Genomic DNA, 24697 nt, shown 5'->3' with positions numbered 1-24697 from the left:
CCGCAGTGCGCCTGCTTCAAGCCTTGGAGTTTCAAAGAGTTAGCGGAGTGACACGCGGCAGTGGCGTTCAGCCAGGAAGCCTGCTGAGCCTGCCCTTCTCTCCCCTATGCTACAGAAAGAACTCTCTCTAGCTCCCTGTTAGCGCGGCATCTGGTCAGACCCTCGGGCCACCAGTGCAAGTCCATTGCTCTAGCCGCCTCGTGGGACACCAGTCACGTGCGGCCACCATTTTGACGGACCTCTGGGCCGCCATTTTGGTTGATTTGGCAGACGGTTTTCCCTGGACCACCAGGGGGCCCAACTGCACCACCCTCGGCCGGGTGCTAAGGAGCCAGCAGGACCAGTCCCCTCGGGGCGGTCTGCCTTAGAGAGAGGTTCTTGGGGAGCTGATTCAGCGCCAGGACACATGGGCAGTCATGGCTGACTCACAATTATCCTCAAATCCGGAATTGGAGACAAGCCCACCTCGCAAGGGGGCTCAACAGTCTAAGAAAAGCTCGGGGAGACAGTCTGGGAGCTCCAGCCACAAATCCAAGTCTGCCAAGGCACCTCCTACCCTGGACAGGGACGCCCTGAGGCGCCACCAGGCACTAGAGTGCCAATGTGCCAAGGCGCAGAAGGCGGCAGCTGCAGCCTCCAGTGCGGAACTGCACACCGGGGATGCGCCCCCCACGCCATCCAGAGAACCAGAGTCTGCTATTTCAAGCCCTGTTCGGCTGGACCAGACCCCAGCGACCCCCAGGTCGGGTCAATTTCCAGAAGTCACGGTCACACCGCAACAGCTTCACCAGCCGGAGGCGACCTTCACTCCAACGGCAGCGGGGCTTAGGCCACAAGGGGGCTCAGGGCCAAGCAACCAACCGGATTTTCAGGCCATGTTTTCCTTGGCGCTGTCATTCTTCTTGGCGGCCAGTTGGCAGCAGGCGTCTCAGCTACAGTTGCATCCTCTGGCGGCCCAGGGGTCGCTGCAACAGACTCAATCTCACAATCACCATCATCAGGACCCCTCATCCTCGTCGGAAGAGTCTGATCAGGCAGAGGGGGGGCCAGAGGATATCGAGTTCTCAGAAGATGAGGGTCTCATGCCAGACACTCCAGCTTTCACCGGGCTCTTTCAGCCGGCACTATTCAAGTCACTGCTCCACAAGGCCAGTCTCACAACTAACCTAGGAGTTCCAGGTGAAACCGCGTCAGCAGCGCCATCATCATCTGGGCCCCACGACGCCCTCTTCAAATTTTCCATTCCACAAAAGGACTCTGTTCCCTGCCCACAATTGTTCACGGACGTAATCCAGAACCCCTGGGGACAGCCGGCCTCGTTGACAACACCCAGTACCCTGGATAAGAAGCTGTATTGCTCAGCCCCTGAGCTGGAGGAATTGCTGGCTCTCCCAACAGTAGACCAACCGGTGGCATCCCCCTCTTCGGCCTCAATGATCTCCACAGAGGCCTTGGATGGTCTCAAGGCAGAGGACAAGAGAATGGAGGGGGCCTTTCGCAAGGCCCACCAGGCAGTGGCCTGGGCGATTCGCTCAGCAACAGCGACATCTTTCTTCAACAGAGCGGCCCTCATCTGGGTTAAACAAATGCAAGAAAGACTCCCTGCTGAGGACACCAGACTTCATCAGGACGTAAATAAGATAATTGCAGCCACTGAATATGCCGCAGACGCCTCGCTAAACTCAGCAAAGTTCGCATCAAGATCCTTAGCCTCCACTGTCACAGCCAGGAGGCTTTTCTGGTTACGGCCCTGGAAGGCAGACCTCAAAGTGAAGTGGAAGCTAGCTGCAGCCCCATACAAGGCTCCAGACCTCTTTGGGGCAGCTTTAGAGCCCATCCTGGTCGAGGACAAGGACAAAAGGAAGGTGCTTCCGTCATCCCTCCGTCGACATGAGCGCAGATACTCCCCCTACTCATACCAACAGCCCTTTCGTCACAACACGGGGGCAAGAGGGGCCTCCTTTCACCGGTCCCAGTTCCAAGGGGGCGATAGAACACAGGACAGACAGCAGTTCAGAGACAGAGGCCGAAACCAGCAGTCCAAGCGTCCTTTCCGTGGAGCCGGCCCCAAAGCCGCCAGGAGGGGAAAGTGACTTCAGACCCGCGGGCCCTATAGGGGGAAGACTCCTCCGCTTCCACCAACAATGGGCCCGCTCAACATCGGACTTGTGGATAAGGCGCACGACTTCATCAGGCTTATACATCAAATTTTCCAGTCCCCCGCCCCATCGCTTTCTCCGGGGCACAATCCCACAGTCCCAGGAACTCCAGGACCTAATGTCACAGGAGATTGCCCATCTCTTGGAGATCAAGGCCATAGAACCAGTGCCACTGGACCAACACGGTGGGGGGTTTTATTCAAGCCTTTTCCTGGTCCCTAAGAACTCCGGAGGATGGAGGGGAATCCTGAATCTGAAGCGACTGAACCAGTCGGTGCAATACTGCAGGTTCAAGATGCATTCCCTCCAGTCCATTCTAGCCGGACTGCGAAAAGGAGACTTTCTTCAGTCAGTGGACCTACGAGAAGCCTACCTGCATATGCCTATCCACCCAGAGCACTGACAGTTCCTGAGGTTCGAGTGCGTGGGGCACATTTCCAATACCATGCAATGCCCTTTGGCCTCTCATCGGCACCCCGCACCTTCACAAAACTAGTAGCGGTGGTGGCGGCCAAACTCCGGGCGCTTCTGGTGAGAGTCCTCTGTTACCTGGACGACATCCTAATCCTCTCGTCCTCACAGGTCCAGGCGACCAGGGACAGGAAACTGGAAGCCTTCCAAGACCACGGTTTCACAATCAATCTCGAGAAGAGCCACCTCCATCCCTCCACCCAAATTCTCCACTTGGGGACAGTGATAGACTCGGTCAGAGGACAGGTTTTTCTGTCCCCAGACAGAGTTCGGAGCATCCAAGACCTGGTCCAGCAGATAACAGCAAGAAAGAAGGTACCACTACTTCAGCTGTCATGTCTCCTAGGGAAGATGGTCTCCTGCTTTGGCATCGTACCATGGGCACGCAGACATTCGAGGCCGCTCCAGTGGTTTCTCCTACCATTTCAACAGGCGGGAAAAGCCAACGCAAAGCGAGAAGTGAGCCTCATCGTCCGGGTCCGTCAATCTCTCAAGTGGTGGACAACCTGAGCACTGCTCAGGAATTCCAACTTCCTGGAACCAAACAGGCTGGTTCTAACTACGGACGCAAGCCTCCAAGGGTGGGGAGCACACCTTCTCAATCTGGTGGCACAGGGCCAATGGTCCCCTCGTGAACAACTCAACAGCATCAACCTACTGGAGTTACGGGCGATCAGACTAGCTCTTTGCCACTTTCAAGCCACAGTTCAAGGCCAGCACATGTTGATTCTGACGGACAACATCTCGGCCAAGGCACACGTGAACAGAGAGGGAGGGACAAGGTCACGGCTTCTCATGCTAGAATCCGAAGCCCTGTTCGATTGGGTGGAACAACACCTCTCGTCAATCAAGGCAGACCACATCTTGGGGTCGACCAATGTCAGGGCAGACTGGCTCAGTCGAGAAACAATAGACCAGGCGGAATGGCAACTCCACCCCAGCCTGTTCCAGGAAATCACTACCCGATTCGGGAAACCGGAAGTGGACCTGTTTGCGACTCCGAGCAACTCACAGTTACCCCGTTTTTTGTCTCGCTACCCAATTCCTCAGGCGGAGGATCACGACGCCCTTCGCTGCAAATGGCCGGAGGGCCTCCTGTATGCCTTTTCACCAATCCCGCTGCTGCCGCGACTCATCAGGAAGCTGTTATTGGAAAAGGCCAACCTCCTGCTAGTGGCTCCAAACTGGCCCAGAAGGTCGTGGTACGCAGACCTGGTGGCCCTATCAGTGGACTGGCCATGGATCATCCCACCGCACCGGGTCGATCTGCGCCAGGGGGCGGTCTCTCACCCAGAGCCACAGTGGCTACAATTAGCCGTCTGGCACTTGAGAGGGTAATCCTAATGAAAGACAATTTGCCGCACGCAGTCGTCAATACCATCCAGGCGGCTAGACAGCCATTGACCTCGCGCATCTACGAAGCATCGTGGAGGGTGTTCTGCCACTGGGGGTCTCGCCATCATGTTGACCCCACGACAGCCACTATATGGGACATCCTGGGGTTTCTACAGGAGGGGCTAGATTAAGGACTGGCTCCAGCCACCCTGAGACGGCAGACAGCTGCCTTGTCTACAGTCATTACTTGTGCCCCATACCAGTCCCTGGCACATCACCCACTTATCAAAGGGTTTCTACGTGGGGCCACGAATCTGCATCCCCCCACGGTGCACCGATACCCCTCTTGGGACTTGCCGCTTGTTCTGCGAGCGTTGACCGGGCCTCCGTTTGAGCCATTGGAGTCAGTGGCCCTCAAACATCTGTCTTTCAAGGTTACCTTTCTCCTAGCCATTACTTCGGCCAGGAGGGTCTCCGAATTAGCGGCCCTGTCCATCCGTAAGGACCTGTGCGTCTTCAGAGACTCCACGGTGATACTGCGTCTCGATCCGGTCTTCATACCGAAGGTGAATTCATGGGCTCAAGAGTTGATCCTCCCAGATTTCTGCCCATCACCTCGTGATGATAGGGAGAAGCGTTGGCACACCCTCGATGTACGTCGCGCCCTACGCCAGTACATTCGCAGGACAGCATCCTTCCGCCGCACAGAAGCGCTCCTGGTGTCGTTCAACCCAGCGTCCATGGGCCAGAAGATCTCGGCCTCGACGGTCAGCAGATGAATTAAGGCCTGCATCGCCCTGGCGTATGATTTGGATGCCAGACCGCGACCGGGCAGAATCCTGCCCCACTCTACGCGTAGCGCGGCTACTACGGCAGCCTGGGCCACACAGGCGTCAGTAGCAGACATTTGCAGAGCAGCCACCTGGTCTTCGCTGTCACCATTCATTCACCACTACAGGATAGATGCCTATAATTCCGCTGAGGCATCCTTTGGTCGCAGAGTACTCCAACGGGTCCTGGCTGCGGAGGACAGAGGAGGCAGTCAGCTTCCTGCCCATGGAGTTTAAGCCTGGGTATATCCCATTCATGGATAGTGGGAGCAGCGCACAGGAAAATGGACGTTGTCTTACCTGAACGTCCGTTTTCTGGGCGCTGCAAACACTATCCATACCCCCCCTAGAACATGGCTGACTGCCAAGGCGCGTTTAGCCTTCACTAGTTATGGTTGTTGTTTAATAAAGTTATGGTTTTTGTTTGTACCAGACCAAGTTTGTCGTTTACTTTGCCTTAGTTTAGACTGGGGTATCATGGGAATAGGGGGCTAAGGAGCCGGGAAAGGGAAGTTTAGTTTTAAATTGCTCTCAGTTGTTTGCCAAAGGCTGAAGGATTTATCCCATTCCATTCATGGATAGTGTTTACAGCGCCCAGAAAACGGACGTTCAGGTAAGACAACGTCCATTTTCATAATCTCCTTCTGGAAGAAACCATGCAAACATCAGGAGAAGGGTGCCCTTCAAGTGTTCCAGTAGCTCAGACGTCCCCAAAGAAAAAAAGGATATGTGTTGGTAATAGGTGATTCATTCTTAGAAGAACAGAATCAACAATCTGTAGACTCAATAATCTTGTGAGGGAGGTAAACAGTTTTCCAATATTTGAGGGGCTCCTACAAAGAAGAGGGGGTCAACCAATTTTCCAAAGCACCAGAAGGCAAAACAAGAAACAATGGATGGAAACTAATCAAGGAGAGAATCAACCTAGAACTAAGAAGAAATTTCCTGACAGCGAGAACAATTAACCAGCTTGCCTTCAGAAGTTGTGGGCCTTCCATCACTGGAGGCTTTTAAGAAGAGACTTGATTCCCTCTTCTTTGTGGCAGCCCCTTAGAACACTGCTATCAAGTCAGCCTAGTCCTTCTTTTCACTAGACTAGATTCAATTCCTGCAACTATTCTTCATATGTTTTAGCCTCCAGCCCCTTAATCATCCTTGTTGCTCTTTTCTTCACTCTTTGCAGAGTCTCAACAACTTTTTTACAATATGATGACCAAAACTGGATGCAGTATTCCAAGTGTGGCCTTACTATAACACTTTATAAACTGGTACTAATATTTCACGTGATCTTGATTCTAACCCTCTGTTAATGCAATTTAGGATTGCATTGTGCTCCAGGATCTTTGGAAGATATGGTTCAATGGTTCTGAAAGTAGAAGTACCTGTGAGATGGATCTAGATGTCCTAGGAACCACTACAAGTATGAACCAGCAAAGTGCTGCAGCTGTCAAAAAAGCCAATTAATTCCTAGGCTGCATTAATAGAGGCATAGTGTCAAGATTACCAAAACTGATAGTACCACTCTATACTGCACTAGTGAGACTACACCTGAAATACTGCATCCAGTTCTGGTCACCACAATACAAAATGAGACCTTAGAAAGATTTCAGAGAAAAGCAACAAAGATAGAAGCCGAAGACTAAATTGTATGATGAATGGTTAAGGGAACTAGATATGTCAAGCCTAATAAAGAGAAGGAATATTGGTGACACAATAGCTGTCCTCCAGTACTTGAGGGGCAGTCACAGAGAAGAGGGGGTTGATTTATTCTCCAAAGCACATGAGAGTAGGACAACAAGTAATGGGTGGAAACTCATTAAAGAGAGATCCTACCTGGAACGAAGGAGAAATTGCCTGACAGAACAATTAACCAGAGCCTTGGTACTACAGTGGTTTAAAGCACCCTGTTATTAACACAGCTGCCTGCAATTTACTGCTGGTTCGAATCTCTCCAAGGCTCAAGGTTGACTCAGCCTTCCATCCTTTCTAAGGTAGGTTAAATGAGGACCCAGTTTGTGGGGGCAATAAGCTGACTTTGTATAAATATACAAAAGTATGAAGGCTATTGCTTAACGCACTGTAAGCCGCCCTAAGTCTCTGGAGAAGGGCGGCATATAAATCAAATTAAAAAAAAAAAAAACCAATGGAAGAGCTTGCCTTCTGGTCTTCTGTGTGCTATGTTACTGGAGGTTTTCAAGAAAAGCTTGGACATTTATTTGTCTGGGATGGTATAAGGACTCCTGCCTTGCACAGGGATTCTATGATTCCAGAAGAATCTTCATTTTAGTTTTAGGAAGGGTTTTTTTTGCAGTTATATTTGATTATGTTTAACATAAACATTATTAAAATAATCATCCATGCACATGATCCAGAAAATATAATATCAAATGGAAACTAGCAAATTAGAATTTCTATTCTAATGGGTGTGACGTGTTACAATACACTACAGGTCTGTCTAATCTTCATTTAAGGAAGCAACAAGAAATAAAGACAGTAGAAACACCCCGGTATGACTTTACTATTTCTCCAGTGAGTTCTTTCAGTTGGTTTAAGGGTAGGTTACTTCATTTTGTTCCCTATGCCTTTTGTGGTTGTTCACTTTTGTTTTAAAGAGAATGTATATTGAAGAAATGGTAAAAATACTTATAAATACTGTAACTGAAGGAATTACAGTAGAACACGGAAGGATTTTCAGATATGTTCTCCTTTCTTTACTAGATGGCTGCATGATTTCCCTAATGTTTTAACAATTACTTTATTCTAGTTCCAGTTTGTCAGTTTGGGGATACCTCAGCTGCCATTACTATTAGTTCCAAATTTTAATTCTGTGCTTACTTATCTGGAAGTATATCAATAACTTTTCAAGCCTAATTATAATATGTTTGATGCAAAATATAATGGGTGATTTGCCTCAGCAAATTAGCCATTCTATTAGTATTCTGGAGCAAGCTGTCAGCTAATTAGGTTCTCAAAATGTAGAATTGCAGAAGTTAGAGAATAAGTAAGAAAACTGCATAAACATCAGATTTCCTGAAGTTTAATCTGTGAAGGACTTATCTAACAAATGTGCTGGGCTTTTAATTTCTTTTAAAAATATTTAATATGTTATAATTTTTGTAACTGCTGTGCATGAAACCTCTCTGAACTGTATATGTGTTAAATGCAGTTTAATGTCAAAGATTAACATTTTTTTACATGTTGCCTTTTTCAAAATTCAGTTTTATCTGTCCGACCCCTACTGTTGTGTTAAAACAAGTACATTTTACAGTTAGTTAATTAATTATCCAAATCAACAAGCAGATATTCTCTCTAATTAGAAGGCAATAGAGATAGGGATGTTATTATTTCAGATTTAAACTCATGTCCAATGTAGGGTGCAACTTTTGAAACTCAAGACAATAAAATATTCTTTCTATAGAAGGGTGAGCCAAGAATAGACTTCAGTGCTGTTACCCAGTTTTTCAAATGTACTTTTTCTGAAGTGTCAGTCTACACTATAGGTATACTTTAACTGTTGTATTGTGCTTAATCAAAACACTATTTCAAGAGAAGTTAGACAGTATGAAGCCTTAAGCAAGAACTGGCCATTCCTATCAATTCCACACTGTGATGAACTTGGCAAAGTCAATACAGTTCATGCCAATGAAGGGGATTGATTATTATCAGGTGTATCACAGTTTTTGGTCTACTACATATAAACTTGTAAGAACCCAGGTAAATCAGACCAAGATTTCATTTAATATGCCATTTTATTTGTAATTATGAAGAATCAATGTTTCTTGCAAAGCCCATAAATTTTCTGCCACCAGTGTTGTACCAGATCATTGTTGTCTTTTTCATGCTCAAGAATTGAGGACATAATCAAGATTCCTTCTGGCACCAACCATCTAAAATTCACTCCTCTTTTAATCAGACATTTAGTAAAAAATTGATATTCTTTTTTTAAATCTCTGACTCTTCTTGGAATTTGTTTCAGTGCCACTATCTCTATACCTTTGTGTTTTATTGTTGCATTTCTCATCAATTGCAGTATCTCTGCTCTCAATGTTTTCTTGGTAAATCTGACATGCATTTCTCTTGGTAAATTATTTCTCATTGCATATCTTGTATGTACTCTATTTATCTCATCAATCCCGCTTAGTATCTTTTCTTTGTCCTCTTCCATTGCCTCTGCTAATATTTCTGCAATTTTTTCTGCTAGATTCTCTCCTTTTTCTTCTTCAATATTTTGAAATCTTAGATAATAATCAGCTTTATCCATTTTGAGAATTATAATTGTCCTTTCCTGATTCTTATCAGTGGTTGCAAATCTATAATCCTTCTTTTCCACTTTTTTCTCTGTTGCTTCTGCTTTTTCTTCCACTATCTTCAGTCGTTGTTCATTTTTCCCTATCATCTCTTTAACTTCCTTCAATTCTCCATCCATTTTTTCAATTTTCTCATCTACTTTGTTTATTCTTTCCTTGAGGTCTTCATATATGGCCCATATTAGTTTTCTCTTGCTGTGTTATAGTTTCAGCTGGTTTTTTTTTGTCCCGTGGAGCTGGTTGCTGATTGATGGTGAAGATAGATGTTATGTTGTTTTCTTCATTTTGTTCTTTAAATTCAAACCACCTAATTGTAATCCAAATGTTTCAACATTAAAATTCAAATTTGCCTCTTAATTACTTCCAGGTTTAAAATCAAAGTCCAATCCATAATCAAAATCTTCAGGTTCTTGTTACCCTAATCCACAAAGGGATATAGCAAAAAGTTCAAAATACAGATTTGAAAATCAAAAAGAGCCAGGAAAGTCAAAAATATAAAAAGGACAAAATGAATATAAATATATATCTATCACCAAAAAAGAGTGTTAAGAATAAAAAGAAGAGAAAAGGAAAAAAAGAGAAAAGAGAAAAAAAACAAAAAACCCAAAAAAAGAGAGATGTAAAATTTCCAAGGAGAGAGGAAAAAAGAAGCTAATCTCAAAAAATTTAATTCCAAAGAGAAGAAGAAAAAATCCAATTTTTAAAAAAGGACCAAATATAAAAATCCAACATTCCACAATTTATAAATTCGCAAAACAACGTGTAGGCAGTTCAGTTTTTAGCTGTATATTTCTTTTCCTTTTTTCTTCTCTGCTACAAAATCACCACACCATTTCTTATCAGAGTTCTCAAAATATTGTTCAAGGTCATTCCATTCTTGTCTTCTTCTTTGTTCAATTTAATTGTTGAATTTTCTCTAGCACCACTAGATGGCACTACAATTTACTCCCAATTATCTTAAGTTATATGCAGTCCAATTTTTTCAGATACAAATCTCGGGATTTCAAAGTTCAATCATACATCAAACTCGGTACAAAAAAGCCACTCTGCCCAATCTGCTTTCTATTCATTAAAACTCAATTTTCAAACTTTGTCAATTATCTCCATTAATGGCTTCTGCTTTTTCGCCGCTACTGCCAGAAGAGGGGAGATAGCCTTGTATCTGCTCCCTCCCCTCTCCTCTTTTGCTGTTCTCTCTCAAGTAAAGTTTTTTAAAGTCAGGAAGTAATTTTTTTTTACAAAAGGAATCTTATTTCCAAGAGAGCAATTTGTTCTCACCCAGATGTTTCACCTCACTTTCTTCTTGGCCGCCCCAGCTTATGACAGCTCCCTGGCTGTCTTCCCAGCCACTGAGTCAGAGGCTATTTGCCAGTACTTCAGGGAATTTGCGATTTTCCTGTTCATACCAGCCTGTGCCTCCATTCCTCACCATCCCTACAAGACAGCTATGACCCTGAAGGACCCCCCAAATGGCTGTGATATCAGCACTATCTTCGGAGCCCCGAAGTTTCACGCTGTGTTGCTGCGGTGCTGGCCATGCCCCTGAAAGTAAAAAGCCCAACACTGTGTAACACTGTGTATAAATTGAATAAGGCCTTTTATGGGCTGAAGCAGTCAGCCAGGAATTGGAATATCTGTTTAGATATGGCATTGAAGGGTCTTGGGTTCCAGGGTTGCAAGGCCGGTGGTTGCATATATACTGGAAAGTTAAAAGGTGGGGATTATCAATTATTAGCATTTGTGGATGATCTTTGTTTCATTTCAAAAGATCTGTCACAGGTAAAAGAATTTGCTAATCAATTAGAGAAAAAATTTGAATTGAAAGATTTGGATGAAATATAGAACTATCTTGGAGATACAAAAAACTGAGAAAGGTGGTTATGTTCTCAGTCAAAGAAGAAAAATTGAACAGCTGTTGATTCATACAACATGAAGGATTGTAATTCTGCTCTACACATTTGAGCACAGATTTTAACAACAATTTGGGTGCAGACAAAAGTGAAACCTGTGATCAAGAGATATATCAGTCAGCAATAGGGAGCTTGTTATATCTGTCACAGTGGTCCAGACCAGACATAGCTTGTGCAGTAAGCATCTTAAGTCGCATTACTGCTGCACCAGTTCAATTGCATTGGAGGGTTGTAAAAAGGATTCTCAGGTATTTGAAGGGGGTCTTCAAATACAGGTCTCTGAAGAATTAAAGTTGAAATGTTATGTTAACAGTGATTATGTCAATGATGTAAAAACCAGAAAGTCCAATTCTGGGATTGTGGTATTATTTGGACGGGCTTTAATTGGTTGGAAGTCCAGAAAGCAAACAACTGTAGCCATTTCTACTGCAAAGGCAGAATTTATTGCTATAACTGAATTTCATTCAGAGGTAACTTGGTACGTACAGCTGTTAAAGGATTTAAACATAAAAGTAAATGAAGTTGTAATGGTGTTTGAGGATAATGCTGCTGGCATTAAAATGGCAACAGGTGACAGAGTAAAAAATAGAAGCAAGCAATTGGATATTAAATATCGTAATGTAAGAGAAGTCATCAAATGTAAATTAATTAGCTTGCTTCACTGTTCTTCAGAAGACAAGCTGGCAGATATAATGTCCAAGCCATTGGGTGGAGTGCACCATGGGAAGAATATTAAGTTATTCGGTTTTATATCTATTCCAGTCATAAAGGGAGAAGTGTCAGTGTATAAGAAATTATGAGCTGGGATAGCCATAACAACAAGTCAGCCAATGGGAAATGTTAGGTGACTAAGAAACAGGATCTGTTGTGGGCCATGTGAGATGGCTCGGAGCCTGGGCATGGCTTAGCTTAACTGGTCTGTGTATATTCTTATATTATTGCTTCTGTTGCTTCTGTTGCTTCTGTACTTCTGAATTCTGAGTTCTGGTTGTTCTGGTTCTGGCTTCTGCTGCATGGGTATTGTATATATGCATCATGGTTTATTATTGTATGTAAAGAAGTTTCTTCTATAGATGAATGCTGCTGAATTAGTTACTTGTGTGCTGGTTGGATCGCTGCAAACTCTTAACACACGTGCCCTCTTACCATTTTCTTGCCTATTTTAACCTGTATTTCTAATCTGTTTTTTATGGTACTCTTTTTGATAGGTTGGACTGTTTTTTTCATTTTGTGTAAAGACAGCTGCAAAAAACTAGTTAAACAGCTCTGCTTTTTCCCTGTTGCTTTTTTTTTTTAATTGACTTTTGTCATAAGCCTTAGTTCATTTTGAGCCTTAGCTTTCCTGACTTCATCTTTGCAGGCTTGGGCTATTTGCTGGTATTCTGCCTTAATTATGTGTCCTCTTTCCACTTTTTATACTTATCCTTTTTGTTTTTCAATTTATCAGACAGTTCTTTGTGCAGCCATGCTGGTTTCTTTTGAGAGCTGTTATTTCTCTTCTTCATTGGAATTGTGCTAGCCTGGGCTTTTATAATCTTACTTTTTTAAATTTCCCAAGCTTCTTTGGTTGTTTTTCCCTTGAGGATTCTCATCCATGGAATCTTTCCCAAGTTCTCTCTAAGTTTATTGAAATCAACTCTCTTAACGTCCAAGACTGTAGTTTGACTTTGTTTTATTGCTTATTCTTGCATAAGATTGAATTCCAATATTGCATGATCACTCTTCCCCAAGGTCCCTGTAATTTCAACACTATCATTATCTCTCTGTTAGTGAGAATTAAATCCAATGTGGCTGATGCCCTAGTTCCCTTTTCTACTTTTTGGGAGACAAAGTTGTCTGCTAGGTTTGTGAGGAACCTGTTTGATCTTTCACTTGATGCACATTTTGTCTCCCAGTTGATGTCAGGGTAGTTAAAGTCCCCCATTATTATTATGTGCTTCCTGCATACATTAGTTAACTGACTAGCAACAAGTTCATCTATTTCCTGTATTTGATTGGGTGGCCTATAATATACACCTATAGTAATGTCATTTCCCCCCCCCTTTTATATTGACCCAAATACATTCAAGATGGTTTTCATCACTGTTCTGCTCTAGTTCTGTAGAGATGTAGTTATTTCTTTTATGTGTAGTGCAACTCCACCTCCACTTTTTTAATGTCTTTTTTAAAAATAATTTAAATCCCTCTAGCTGTTTATTCCATTCATGAGTTTCATCCCACCAAGTTTCCATAATGGCAACAATATCATATTTGCCCTCATTTATTTGAATTTTTAGTTCACTCTGTTTATTCCTCATACTTTGTGTCTTGGTGTATAAACATTTGAGTCATTTTTGACTAATGTCTTTTCTGACTGATGAACCTGTTTAGTGTTTGAGTTCCTCTTCTTCCTTACCACCTGTTTGATTAGTGCATCAAGTAGCAAAATCTTGCTAAGGGAAATTCAATTCCTTCAAAATCATCTATGCTGCTTTCCCAGACATAAATTTTCTATGCAAATAAATGGCAGTCTCCTTATATCTTTAACTAAATTGTTATTTGGCGGGCCAGTGAATAAAAGTGGATTTTTTAATGCAAAGATTTTAGGCAAATTATCTTCTAAATTAACTCAAGGTTGACTCAGCCTTCCATCCCTTCTAAGGTAGGTGAAATGAGGACCCAGTTTGTGGGGGCAATAAGCTGACTTTGTATAAAAATATACAAAAGTATGAAGGCTATTGCTTAACGCATTGTAAGCCGCCCTGAGTCTCCGGAGAAGGGCGGCATATAAATCAAATTAAATATATATATATATATATATATATATATATATATATATATATATATATATATATATATTCTTTCTCAGTTTATATAGTCTTTTGTTATAAATACTGCAAAACTGCATTTAAATAGTTACATTAGAGATTGTTAAAAATCAGTTAAAATGGGTACAAGCTTGGCTACATAATCTTATGGTAGGAACATGTCCATGTTCTGAAATCTATCTGTTGCTGGAAGTCTAGGAAAAAAATATCAAGTAATTTGAATTAAAGGATACTTTCAGATTGAGGATTCTTATAACAACAATCAAGAAGCAGAAAGCAGTCACATTTTTTCCTGTAACTTTATTTTGTTCTTATTTGGTGTATGCCTATAACAGTGATGGCTAACCTTTTCCGGACTGAGTGCCCAAAGCGCGCACACACCCAGACCCCCAAAATGCAATTCACGTGCAGCCCCCATACATGTGCCCCACCCCTGCATGCACGTGCCCCCCACACGTGCTCCAGCCCCCATGAAGGCACGCATGCCCCCTGCACGTGCCCCACCTCCGCACATGCATGGCACAGACCTGAAGACCAGCTGGCTGGTGGGAAGCATGTGCGCATGTGCAGCGGAGCTGAACTGGGGCAATGGCTTGTGTGCCATCAGAAAGGGCACTGCGTGCCACCTCTGGCACCCGTGCCATAGGTTCGCCATCATGGGCCTATAAAATCAAAGCTACATACTTTGGGAACAAGAGATTATGGCCTTAAAGGTGCACAGACAGCAGCAAACAATCATTTATTTATCTATATGCTATATCTCCTAACCATTCAAAGATACAATGGTGACCTTGCTAACTGCAAGTCATAAATGGACAGGTACTCACCTACTGATGCAATATTCCATGCTCTGACCATTTATCCAAGTGTTTTAAATAGAAATATAACACTCTTTTCTACATAAACTGAGCCATCTTATAAAGAAACAATAAGAGTCTGTCCTATCTCTAAAAGGTAAATGACCACCATCATATTGATTTAAATTGTCAGTCCTAGAATTCCAGTGTTACAGATATGACCCCTCTCCTGACTCACTTGGTTCTCTATCATCTTACAGATATTTTCAATCTTTCATTGCAGCAAGCAGTGGTCCCATCGTGTTTTAAGACAGCCATTATTTTGCCAGTGCCAAAAAAGTCTACAATTACAGGTCTCAAATGACTACCATCCAGTTGCACTTACATCCATCATTGTGAAATGTTTTGAGTGGCAAAGGACATTACAATATCTAGCCTCCCTTCGGCTTTTGATTCACTTCAGTTTGCTTACTCCATAGAGGATGCTATTTCTTCTGTTCTCCATCTGAGCTTGGCGCACTTAGAGGAAAGAAACACTCATGTGTGAATGCTGTTTGTCGACTTCAGTTCAGCATTTAATACAATTGTTACTCAGCATCTAGTAAACAAACTGGGCCTCTTAGGCTTTAATACTCCTTTGTGTAACTGGATTCTTGATTTTCTTTTTGATAGACCCCAGGATGTGAGAGTTGGGACTAATATTTCTAACACCACTTTCTTGAGCACAGGTTCTCCTCAGGGCTGTGTCCTAAGTCCACTGTTGTTCACTCTGTTGACCCATGACTGTTGTGCAAGGTTTGCCACCAACCATATTGTGACATATGTGGATGATACAACAGTAGTGGATCTTATTCAGGATGACAATGAGGATGCTTACCACAAGGAGGTAGAGGTTTTGGTGAACTGGTGTAATAAAAACAGCCTTGTTTTAAACATAGGAAAAACAAAAGGAATAATTGTCGATTTCAGAAAAGGCAGGCATAGCCACACTCCTCTGTGTATAAATGATTCATCTGTGGAGATGGTTAACAGCATCAAATTTCTGGGTGTGGAGCTAATGAGTATGTTGGCTTGGTCACTCAACAGCGAGACACTGATGAAGCAGGCACAGCAGCGCCTGCATTTTCTGTGTCTCATGAGAAAAGTACATCTTCCTCTCCCTGTCCTTACCACTTTCTGTAAAGGGATGATTGAGAGCATCCTGTCATATTGCATTACTGTCTGGTTTGGGAGCATTACTGCTTCAGACAGGAAGGTGGTGCAGAGAGTGGTGAGGATGGCAGAAAAAATTATTGGCAGTTCACTCCCTTCTATCCAGGACATAACATATAAGTGTTGCTTGACCAGGGTTTGCAGTATTGTCTGGGACGCTACACATCCTCTTCACAATCTATTTTCCTTGCTACCTTCTGGGAGGAGGCTTTGTGGTATATGAAGCAGAGCATTCAGATTCAGCCACAGTTTTGTTCCATACTGTATCAACCTTGTGAAATCTCAAGCTTCCTTTTTCCACTATGTATTCAAGATGGACAGTGGTTAATATAAATATGTATTTATATGTTAGAGTGTAGGTATATACATATGTATGTATATAGCATATCTATATGTGTGTTATGTATGTCTACACTTTTGAGAGCAGGCAACAGAATTTCATTTTTGATATGTGCCAGTGTGCCCACAGAAAAAAATGACAATAAAGGTTATCTTATCTAAAGGTTATCTTATTTTGATAGATACATCTGTTTGGACCTGTATGTCAAATTCCATCAGTGTGAATGAAAAAAACAATCTAGTTTGTAGTTTCTTTTCTCATGGTGCCATTGAAGATCCTCCCCAGAAATGACAATAATTATTTTGGAATTTACACACATGAATTCAGGCATAGATTGTTATAAACACAGTATAGTCAGTCAAGACCAAGGTAATAAGTCAATTAATGGGCAGTTACATCTAGGGCGTGGGAATATTTGTAACCTGTAATAGGACCAAACAGTAGTCAGTGATGTGTGATAATCCATTTTTTTATTTTCTTCTACCTTTGATTCTTTGGGTCCTGCGCCTATCTTTGCCTTTCTTGCTAAAGTGAGATTCTTGAAATAAAAGATAATTTATTGATTCATTGCTTCATACTTGGGGGATGGGGGTGGAGAGGGGAAGCCAACAGCAGATGTCTACTGAAGGACATGGACATCTCGCTATTTGTTAATGTAACACTGTACTATAAGATATCTGCTGTGCAAATAGTATACCTACCCGTAGGTAGACAGTCTGTTAGGCTTTAAGGTGCCAGAAGGCATCATTATGTCTGCTACAAAGAGCTAACACTACATTTTTAAATTTGAAGATGTTGAAGAATTACTGATGGCATCAGAGAGTGCTGAAGGGCAGCAAGTGGGAATGTAAATTTCACTATTAAATTTTCTAGACTTAATTTCAGTGGTATGCCAATGTTTTCAGAACTGTTTTAATAAGTAACTGGGCCAAAATTCCCTGTGGCCATTTGCTGGCAAAAGGTACTTCTTGTTCTGCAGTACCTTGAGAGCTGCTTCCCACAATACAGCTATAATATCAAAGCAAATGATGGGTAAATTCCTCTTTGCTTGAGCATGGAAATAATTAGTTTCTGTGGAAATGAATTGTTAATAGCATTTTTTTGGGGGGGAAAGATCTATCCGAGTTCAAAGCACTGCCCATATTTACATCCATATTTATTATTTTATTATTAAAATTTATATGTCTTTTATATACTATACATATCACAGGGTGCTCTTTGATTATTGTTTGGTTTTACACATCCTTCCATTGTCTCTTTTTGTACTGGACTGCATTTGAGGAGATGAAATTCATTTGCCATGTTGACTCTCTGAAAATGCTACTTTAATTATGATTCAGTATGTACTGAAGTGTCTAATTCAGATATTATTTTAAAAATGCAGGACAAACTATTACTTCAAATTAGGGATAACTGTGTCAGTCAGAATCTTATCTGACTCAAAATTACAGGTATTTAAATATTGGCCTGCCCCATCACATTATCTGTAAATTACAATCCTCTTCCCCATCCCCATCCCCCATCCCCATCCCCATCCCCATCCCACAAAAGAAACAGACCTAACAAAAGAGGAGTGGAGATACATTATATGTAAAAATTCATTACACCCCTATAGAAATGCATAAAACCATGGATGAAAGCCTCCTTGAATGCAGATGGGTTATAATAAAAGAAAAAAAAAGAATGACATTGCTATAGGTATATACTAGAGGCCACCCAAGCAAGCAGAAGAAATAGATGAACATTTTGTTAATCAGTTAATCCATGTATGTAGGAAGCATGCCACAATAGTATGAGTTTTTTTTAACTACCCTGACATAAACTGGGAAACAAACTCTGCATCAAGTGGGAGATTGAACAAGTTCCTTATGAGCCTAGCTGACAACTTTGTCATCCAAAAGATAGAGGAAGGAACTAGAAGGTCAGCTATACCAGACTTCTTACTAATAAAGATGAAATGATAGAAGCGGTTGAAGTTGAAGGAACTGAGATCCATTGGAAATGATGCCGCCGGAATAATTAAAGATAGGCAAAGCCAAGAGGTCGCAACAGATGAGATCAATGAATTGTAGCTCACTATGCTGTCCTACTCACACACAAATGCACATAACTGTTATTTAGTGAGTTTAATAATAATCCCCAGCAATATCCTTCTCCAAAACTCAGAACTGTCCCAATTAAGTCCAGCCACAAGCAGGCCAAGATTAATGGCCCAATAGTCTGCAAAGCAATTGAAAGTTGCTCAAACAAAATAATTCCACTAAACAAACTTAAATCCACACACAAGAGAGTTCACGAGACAGAAAAAGTCCAGAGTCTCCAAGGCACGAATCAATTCCAAACATGGTGTCAATCCAGAGTGAAACAGGAAACAGGATGACCAAAAATACACAGCTAGTAAAAACACACATTCCCAGCAATGCCTCCATCTGTCTGCTGTGATAAATAGCCAGCTTTCTGGTACAGCTGGGCAGGGCTTTCTCCTTTCCATGGATACTGGCAGTTGAACCAACAAACCAGCTGAGGGGCATGCAGAGCATTGGCATTTTCCCACCACATGTCCTCAGGGCCATAGCCCTTCCAGTACACCACATAGTGCAGACATCCCCAGCGAACACAGGAATCTACAATATGTGCCATCTCATATTCCAGCTCCTCCTGTATTAATCCTGGCTCTGGCAGGGAACCTGACAGCTGGTGAGGGCTGGCTGGTGCAGCAGGCACAAGCAAGGACCAGTAGAATAACGGGTGGATGCACATTCGAGCAGGCAGGGTCAGATGATATGCCACCAGGTTGACGACCACTTCCACAGGGAATGGGCCTAGGAAGTGATGGTCAAGTTTGTGGGATGGTAGCATCATGAGGAGGTGCCAGGTGGAGAGCCAAATGTAGTCACTGACTGCCAAGGGAGGCACATCTCGACTGTGTTGATCTGCGAACTTTTTATAACTCTTCTTGGCCCGCTCCAATTGTTCTCGCAATACTTGATATGCAGTGGTGAATTTTTGTAGGAAATCCACAGCTGCAGGCAGTGGTGAATCCGCAGTGGTCAGAGGGAACTAACGTGGATGAAATCTGTATGTTGCCAAGAACAGAGACGTGCAAGCTGAAGCATGCTAGGCATTGTTATATGCGAACTCTGCCAGCGCCAGCAGATCCATCTGGTCGTTCTGCTGGAAATTCATGTAGCAACATAAAGACTGCTCCAGCATGGCATTCATTCATTCCTTGCCTCCATCTGATTTTGAATGATGTGAGGATGAAAGACATACCTGCACCTGTAGAAGTTCCAAGAGTGCCCGCCAAACTCAGGCTGTGAAATTGGTACCTTGGTCTGACACAATACTCTCAGGGAGGTTGTGAAGCCGGATGATGTGACACACAGCCATGCCATCTCCCGTGCCATGGGCAACTCCATGCACGGCATGAAATGGGCCATATCATCCCAAGGCCTCTTGAGCATAGATAACATCTGCAGTAGACTCGGTGGTGGTCCCTGTGCATTCTTAGCTTGCCGGCACTCCAGGCATGATACCACGTAGGTCTCCATGTTATGGCGAATCTATGGCCACCAGAACACCTGCCCCACCAGGTGCAAAGTCTTGAGCAGGCCAAAATGCCCTGCTGCAGGGTTGTCATGACACTGGAGTAAGATCAGGCTGTGGGAGGGCCCCTCTGGCACATAAATCCTCCAAGAAGCTAAAGACCATGGGCCTGAGGGGCCTCTGATAGAGTTTAACTTCTCTGGCCTGGACAAATGAGTCTCGAAGGTGCACCAGCTTGATTTGCTCCTTCAGATCAACAAGCTCTTGGGTCACCATGAACCTTTCCACTGGAACTGAATTCCACTGACCAGAGTGGCATCTTATCCCCAGCCTGTGTGTACTCCGGTTTGCATGACAAGGCATCGGCTTTCTGGTTCCAGCCTCCCAGATTATAGGTTATTCACAAATCGAAGCAGGTGAATAAAAGAGACCATCAGTTCTGCAGCTTGTTGAGATTCCTGGCCATTTTCAGGTGCTCCAGGTTCCAATGATCCGGCCATACTTTGATCTGGTGCCAAGCCCCTTCTAATTGGTGCACCAGACCTCAAAAGCCTTCTTGACCACCAGCAACTCCTTATCTCAGATCATGTAGTTCCACTCAGCAGAGTTGATCTTACATGAGTAGCAGAGGTAGGATTCACATAATTTATCTACCAGTTCGCCCAGCACTGAAAATATGAGTGCGCATGTGCACATGCACCTGGTCTTCCATGCATGCACTTTGCTTGCGTGCATGCTGTCAGGGTAATGATGATTTAATAGCTGAGCAGCTGCTGTAAGGCTGTAAACCAAGATGATAACTGAGGATGAGTCAGCAGGGTTTCTGCCTTTAAGAAGCTGCCTATATTAGGGAGGCCATTAGAGGGCGTCTCTCTCTCCTCATGTATCTCTCTGCTCATGTTCTACCTCTGTGTATTTTTTGCTCCGTGTATGCTTCATGTTATAATTGAAGATTGATTGATTGCCTGGCTTTGCTTAGCACGTGTACGTATATATGTTGTATTTTGCTCCTGGGTTGTCTCAAACTAGCAGTCACACTGTGCACACTCTGACACGTGTCTTCCTCACATGCGCCCAGCCTCAAAATCATGCCTAAACAGAACAGTATAGAGCCGGGGGGGGGGGAGAGGCAGGCCCACCCGTGGTTTCTGCTACCGGTTTGCCTGAACTGGTCCGAACTGGCTGAATACCAGCTCTGGCAAGTAGTAAGAGCAAGGGAAGAGTTTCTTTGAGTTTAAGTGGGTTTGTAGCAACACCTCCTCCACCATGACATCAGATGCATCCATCTCCACCATGAACAGTTGCATCAGGTCGGGGTGGTGAAGAATGGGTTTCGTAGCAAAAGCCTTTTTCAAAACCTCGAAGTTGTGCCTCTTGACTGACCTCCACATGAGCCACACCTTTTTCTGCAGCAGCTGAGTTAAGGGAGCAGTCATTGCAGTGAACTGGGGAATAAACTGTGGTTTAGTGAATTTATTAATAATCCCCAGCATTTACCTTCACCAAAACTCAAAACTGTCCCAGTTAAGTCCAGCCACAAGCAGGCCAAAATTAGTTCACAGAGCATGGCCCAACAGTCCACAAAGTAATTGAAAGTTGCTCAAACAAAATAACTCCACCAAACAAACTTAACTCCACACATAAGAGAGTTCACAAGCCATCAATCCTGACATGCCAGGAATTGGCTCATCCTCCCCTGAGCTGACATGTTGTTCAAGGGAGACATCGTACTCTAGCTATCTTCCTATTTTGTTCCAAAAAGACTGTAAAGCCATTGAAGTAAAATGTAATTCCATTATTTCTAACCTACAGAAAACTGTCTTATTAATAGTAATTTTGTAGCATTGGAGCCAACTTTATTTAAATATAGTAGTGGACAAATAAAATACTGATTTGAGGGAAATTGTATTAATAATTAAGAGCTTTTTCAGTAAACATTCAAAATGCCTATTTAAAAATGGTAATAGTCCTGGTTCATAATTATAATGTTTGTCCATGTCCTTTTATTTATGCACAGCAAAATTGAGATTGCTTTTATGTATTCATCTCTATAATCTCAAAGTGGTTGAGAAACCATCTAGAAACTGAATCCCTCTCAGGGAAACACTTAGGGGAAAGGGAACACCTGGTTACTTCACATCAGGAGTGAAATGCGCCCGATCCAGTAGCGATGGAGGCGAGTGGTTCAGAGAACCGGTAGCAAAAATCCCTGCCCCCCCCCCATGCCCGGCTGAGCCGCGCAATCATCACAAGCTTTTTTTTTTTCTTTTAAATGGCTCTGACGACCCCAGCTGAGTTGCCTGATCGGTAGAGGGCTTTTCAAAAACCCTCTGACGATCAGGCAACTCAGCTGGGATCGTCAGAGCCTTTTGAAAGCATTTTTTAACAACCTCTTTGCCAAAGAGGTTGTAGAAAAAATGGTTTTAAAAGTAAAAAGAAAAAATTGGCCATGCCCAACCAGTCACATTACCCCCACCACCACTAAGCCACGCCCACAGAACCAGTAGTAACAAATTTTAGATTTCACCACTGCTTCACATATTTATGGGGTAGGCTTTTGCTTCCAGTTCTTCTGCTTAGAAATGTGTGTTTTTGCTTCCTTACTTATTATTTGTTATATGCAGCACAATTGTAGTAATAAATCCCTCCAAGCTCAAAGGAGCCACCTTGTGTGTTTAAGCTTTGTTATACTTCCTTTGAAGTAATTTTTTTATTTTACCAGATGTCCCCAATTCTAATCCAAGAGTTTATAAAAGGAAGTTTTAATTCAAAGTAATGCTTGCTGTCTGATAATACAGTCCTTAATTTAGATATTTTGCTCTTAAACCTCAGGTATAGTGAAGAAGTATGGCATTCCACATATAAAACTGACAAATTCTCAAATAAGTGAGAAATGGAGTCACTGAAGGCATTGTTGTCCCATTCCATTCAACTGATTCTGTCCTTAAGAACGTGGCTTTTCTTCCACATATACCACCAATTGTTCAATAAGTTAAATTATTGTCCAAAGTGTAGCTTTTTGTTTCATATCTTCTCAAGCTTTGATGCTTCCCCATAAGGACTCTAGCTTCATGTCTTGAAGGTGTATCTGGTCTTCTAGTAATTGTATAACAGAATTGTAAGGCTGTCCTAATTAGAATGCTGAAAAAAGAAGGAAAAAGCCATTGGAGTGGCTTAATTCTGTGAAGATGTGATTCCTTAGTCTAAAGTAATGCATACATTCTTAAGAACTTTCTGTGTTTTCTGTTGTTGTTTTACAAAATCATTTTATTTTTCTTTCACAGAAAGGGTTTAATATATGTTTTCCCCTCCCTATTTCTTTTTGATACAGAAATCTTAAATGGAGGAGTGTATGTTGGCCAGAACAGATTTCTTTGCTACGCAGATACCATTCAATGGGAAGATATTGTTCGCAACCCTATGGCTTCCAATTTCTCTGTGGTTCCAAAAAACAGTAGCACAGACTGTAAGTATAGGCTTTGTGATTTGTTATTTGATACAATGATGTAATTTTGTTAACAATAACTTTGGTTTATATTTGTAATTATTTTTTTCTTCTTCTAACAACTCTACTATGTTATTTTTATATGTTTCTATAGCATTTATGCATTAATTTTAACATGTAATATCTTTCACATCTAAGATAAAATATATTATACTATAACTAAATATATTATATATTATGTTATCTAAAAATCTAAATTATATTTAACATATATTGTTCTTTATATCTAGCAAAAAGATACTTTTCCATGGAAGATTTAAAGACCACTTCAAAGCTCCCACTCTTTCAAATCATAGTAGTAGTAACTGTAGTTAAAATGACTGTCCAATTGCTTAATGCTAGTCAAGAATGGAGAAGGAATGTACATCCCTGGACTATTGGTTAAAAAGATGGCATAAATTAAATAAAGGAAGAAAAACAATATCTTTTTGAAAGAGCAGTTTATGTATCATTAATATTTTTACTAATCTCTAAAAAAATGAACAATAGCCAAGATTAATTTTAGTATATTTCAGTTACAATGACATGATTTAAATAACAGAAGATGCAAAATAAAAAGGGAAAAAAGGATTCCTTGAAAATCCTCTTCATTGCTTCCTTGTATAAATTCCTTCATTGTATAAATGAATATATTCAAACATTACAATGGGTTTTTTTTTAAGTTGTAGATTCACCTTTCCCTCTCTCCTAATTCTTTTTAACTATATCTCCATGTCGAAAGTATCTATAATTCTTGGTAAATTGATAAATTCCATTTAATGAGGATATAACTTTAATATGTAGAAAAACTAGACAGTAATATTGGGGAACTGCCTTAATATCACTTTCCCCTCCCCCCCCCAAAGAAACAGGCTTCATGAATTAACATTTCCTTTTGGAATTTTATATATATGTATTCATAAGGTCATTCTTTCCCGATTGTTTATGTTTGTGTGTGCATGAAATATTGTGGTTTTTTTAAAGCTGAGAACCACGTCAGAAAAATAGAACTATAACATCTAAATGATCATTTTATTATTATCTACAATAGTAACCAGATCAATTTATATAGAATGCTGAAATGAAGATCTCAGTTACCCAATGTCAGAATGTTAAAAATAATCGCAACAAATTTCATTGAGAATTTTCTGTTTTTAAGTATGTAATGTTTCAAAGGAATATATTTTATTGTTCCCATCACAGAAACTAGGCAATTGAATTAGTTGAATCCTGTAAAAATCTGAAAACCCTCCTTTGAAGCAGATCTCTGTAGGATTATTCTGAAGGATTCATTTATGTATCTGGACCTTTCTTGCTCTTCCCTGTCCTTATTTAAGTAGGTCCTTGCCTGGGCTGATTTGTCTTGATTATATAAACATACAGCACTGGGGAAAAAACTATATAGATGCATAATCCATACAATAAGAATTGCATCCGATAGAGAAAGATGGGAATAGTTTTTGGCTTTAAAAATTAACCTTTCATTTAGTTGACATAAT

At 42.0% G+C, this 24697-nt stretch overlaps 1 protein-coding gene across 4 annotated transcripts in view; it reads left to right on the top strand.

Annotated features, from left to right (window-relative positions):
* The window catches only part of ERBB4 (erb-b2 receptor tyrosine kinase 4), a 1174706-nt gene that overhangs the window by 765057 nt on the left and 384952 nt on the right, over positions 1-24697 (top strand). For all 4 annotated transcript variants that reach the window (XM_060688174.2, XM_034433703.3, XM_060688175.2 and 1 more), the window contains exon 4: positions 23046-23180. In XM_060688174.2, the coding sequence (XP_060544157.2) occupies positions 23046-23180 (135 nt within the window). The remainder of the gene's footprint in view (positions 1-23045; positions 23181-24697) is intronic.

The sequence above is a fragment of the Pantherophis guttatus genome, chromosome 1 (genome assembly GCF_059756535.1).
Source record: "Pantherophis guttatus breed Tessera chromosome 1, ASM5975653v1, whole genome shotgun sequence".
In the NCBI taxonomy this organism is placed as follows: Eukaryota; Metazoa; Chordata; class Lepidosauria; order Squamata; family Colubridae; genus Pantherophis; species Pantherophis guttatus.
Note: the sequence above shows the minus strand (reverse complement) of the source record. Positions and strands in the feature narration are given on the sequence as shown.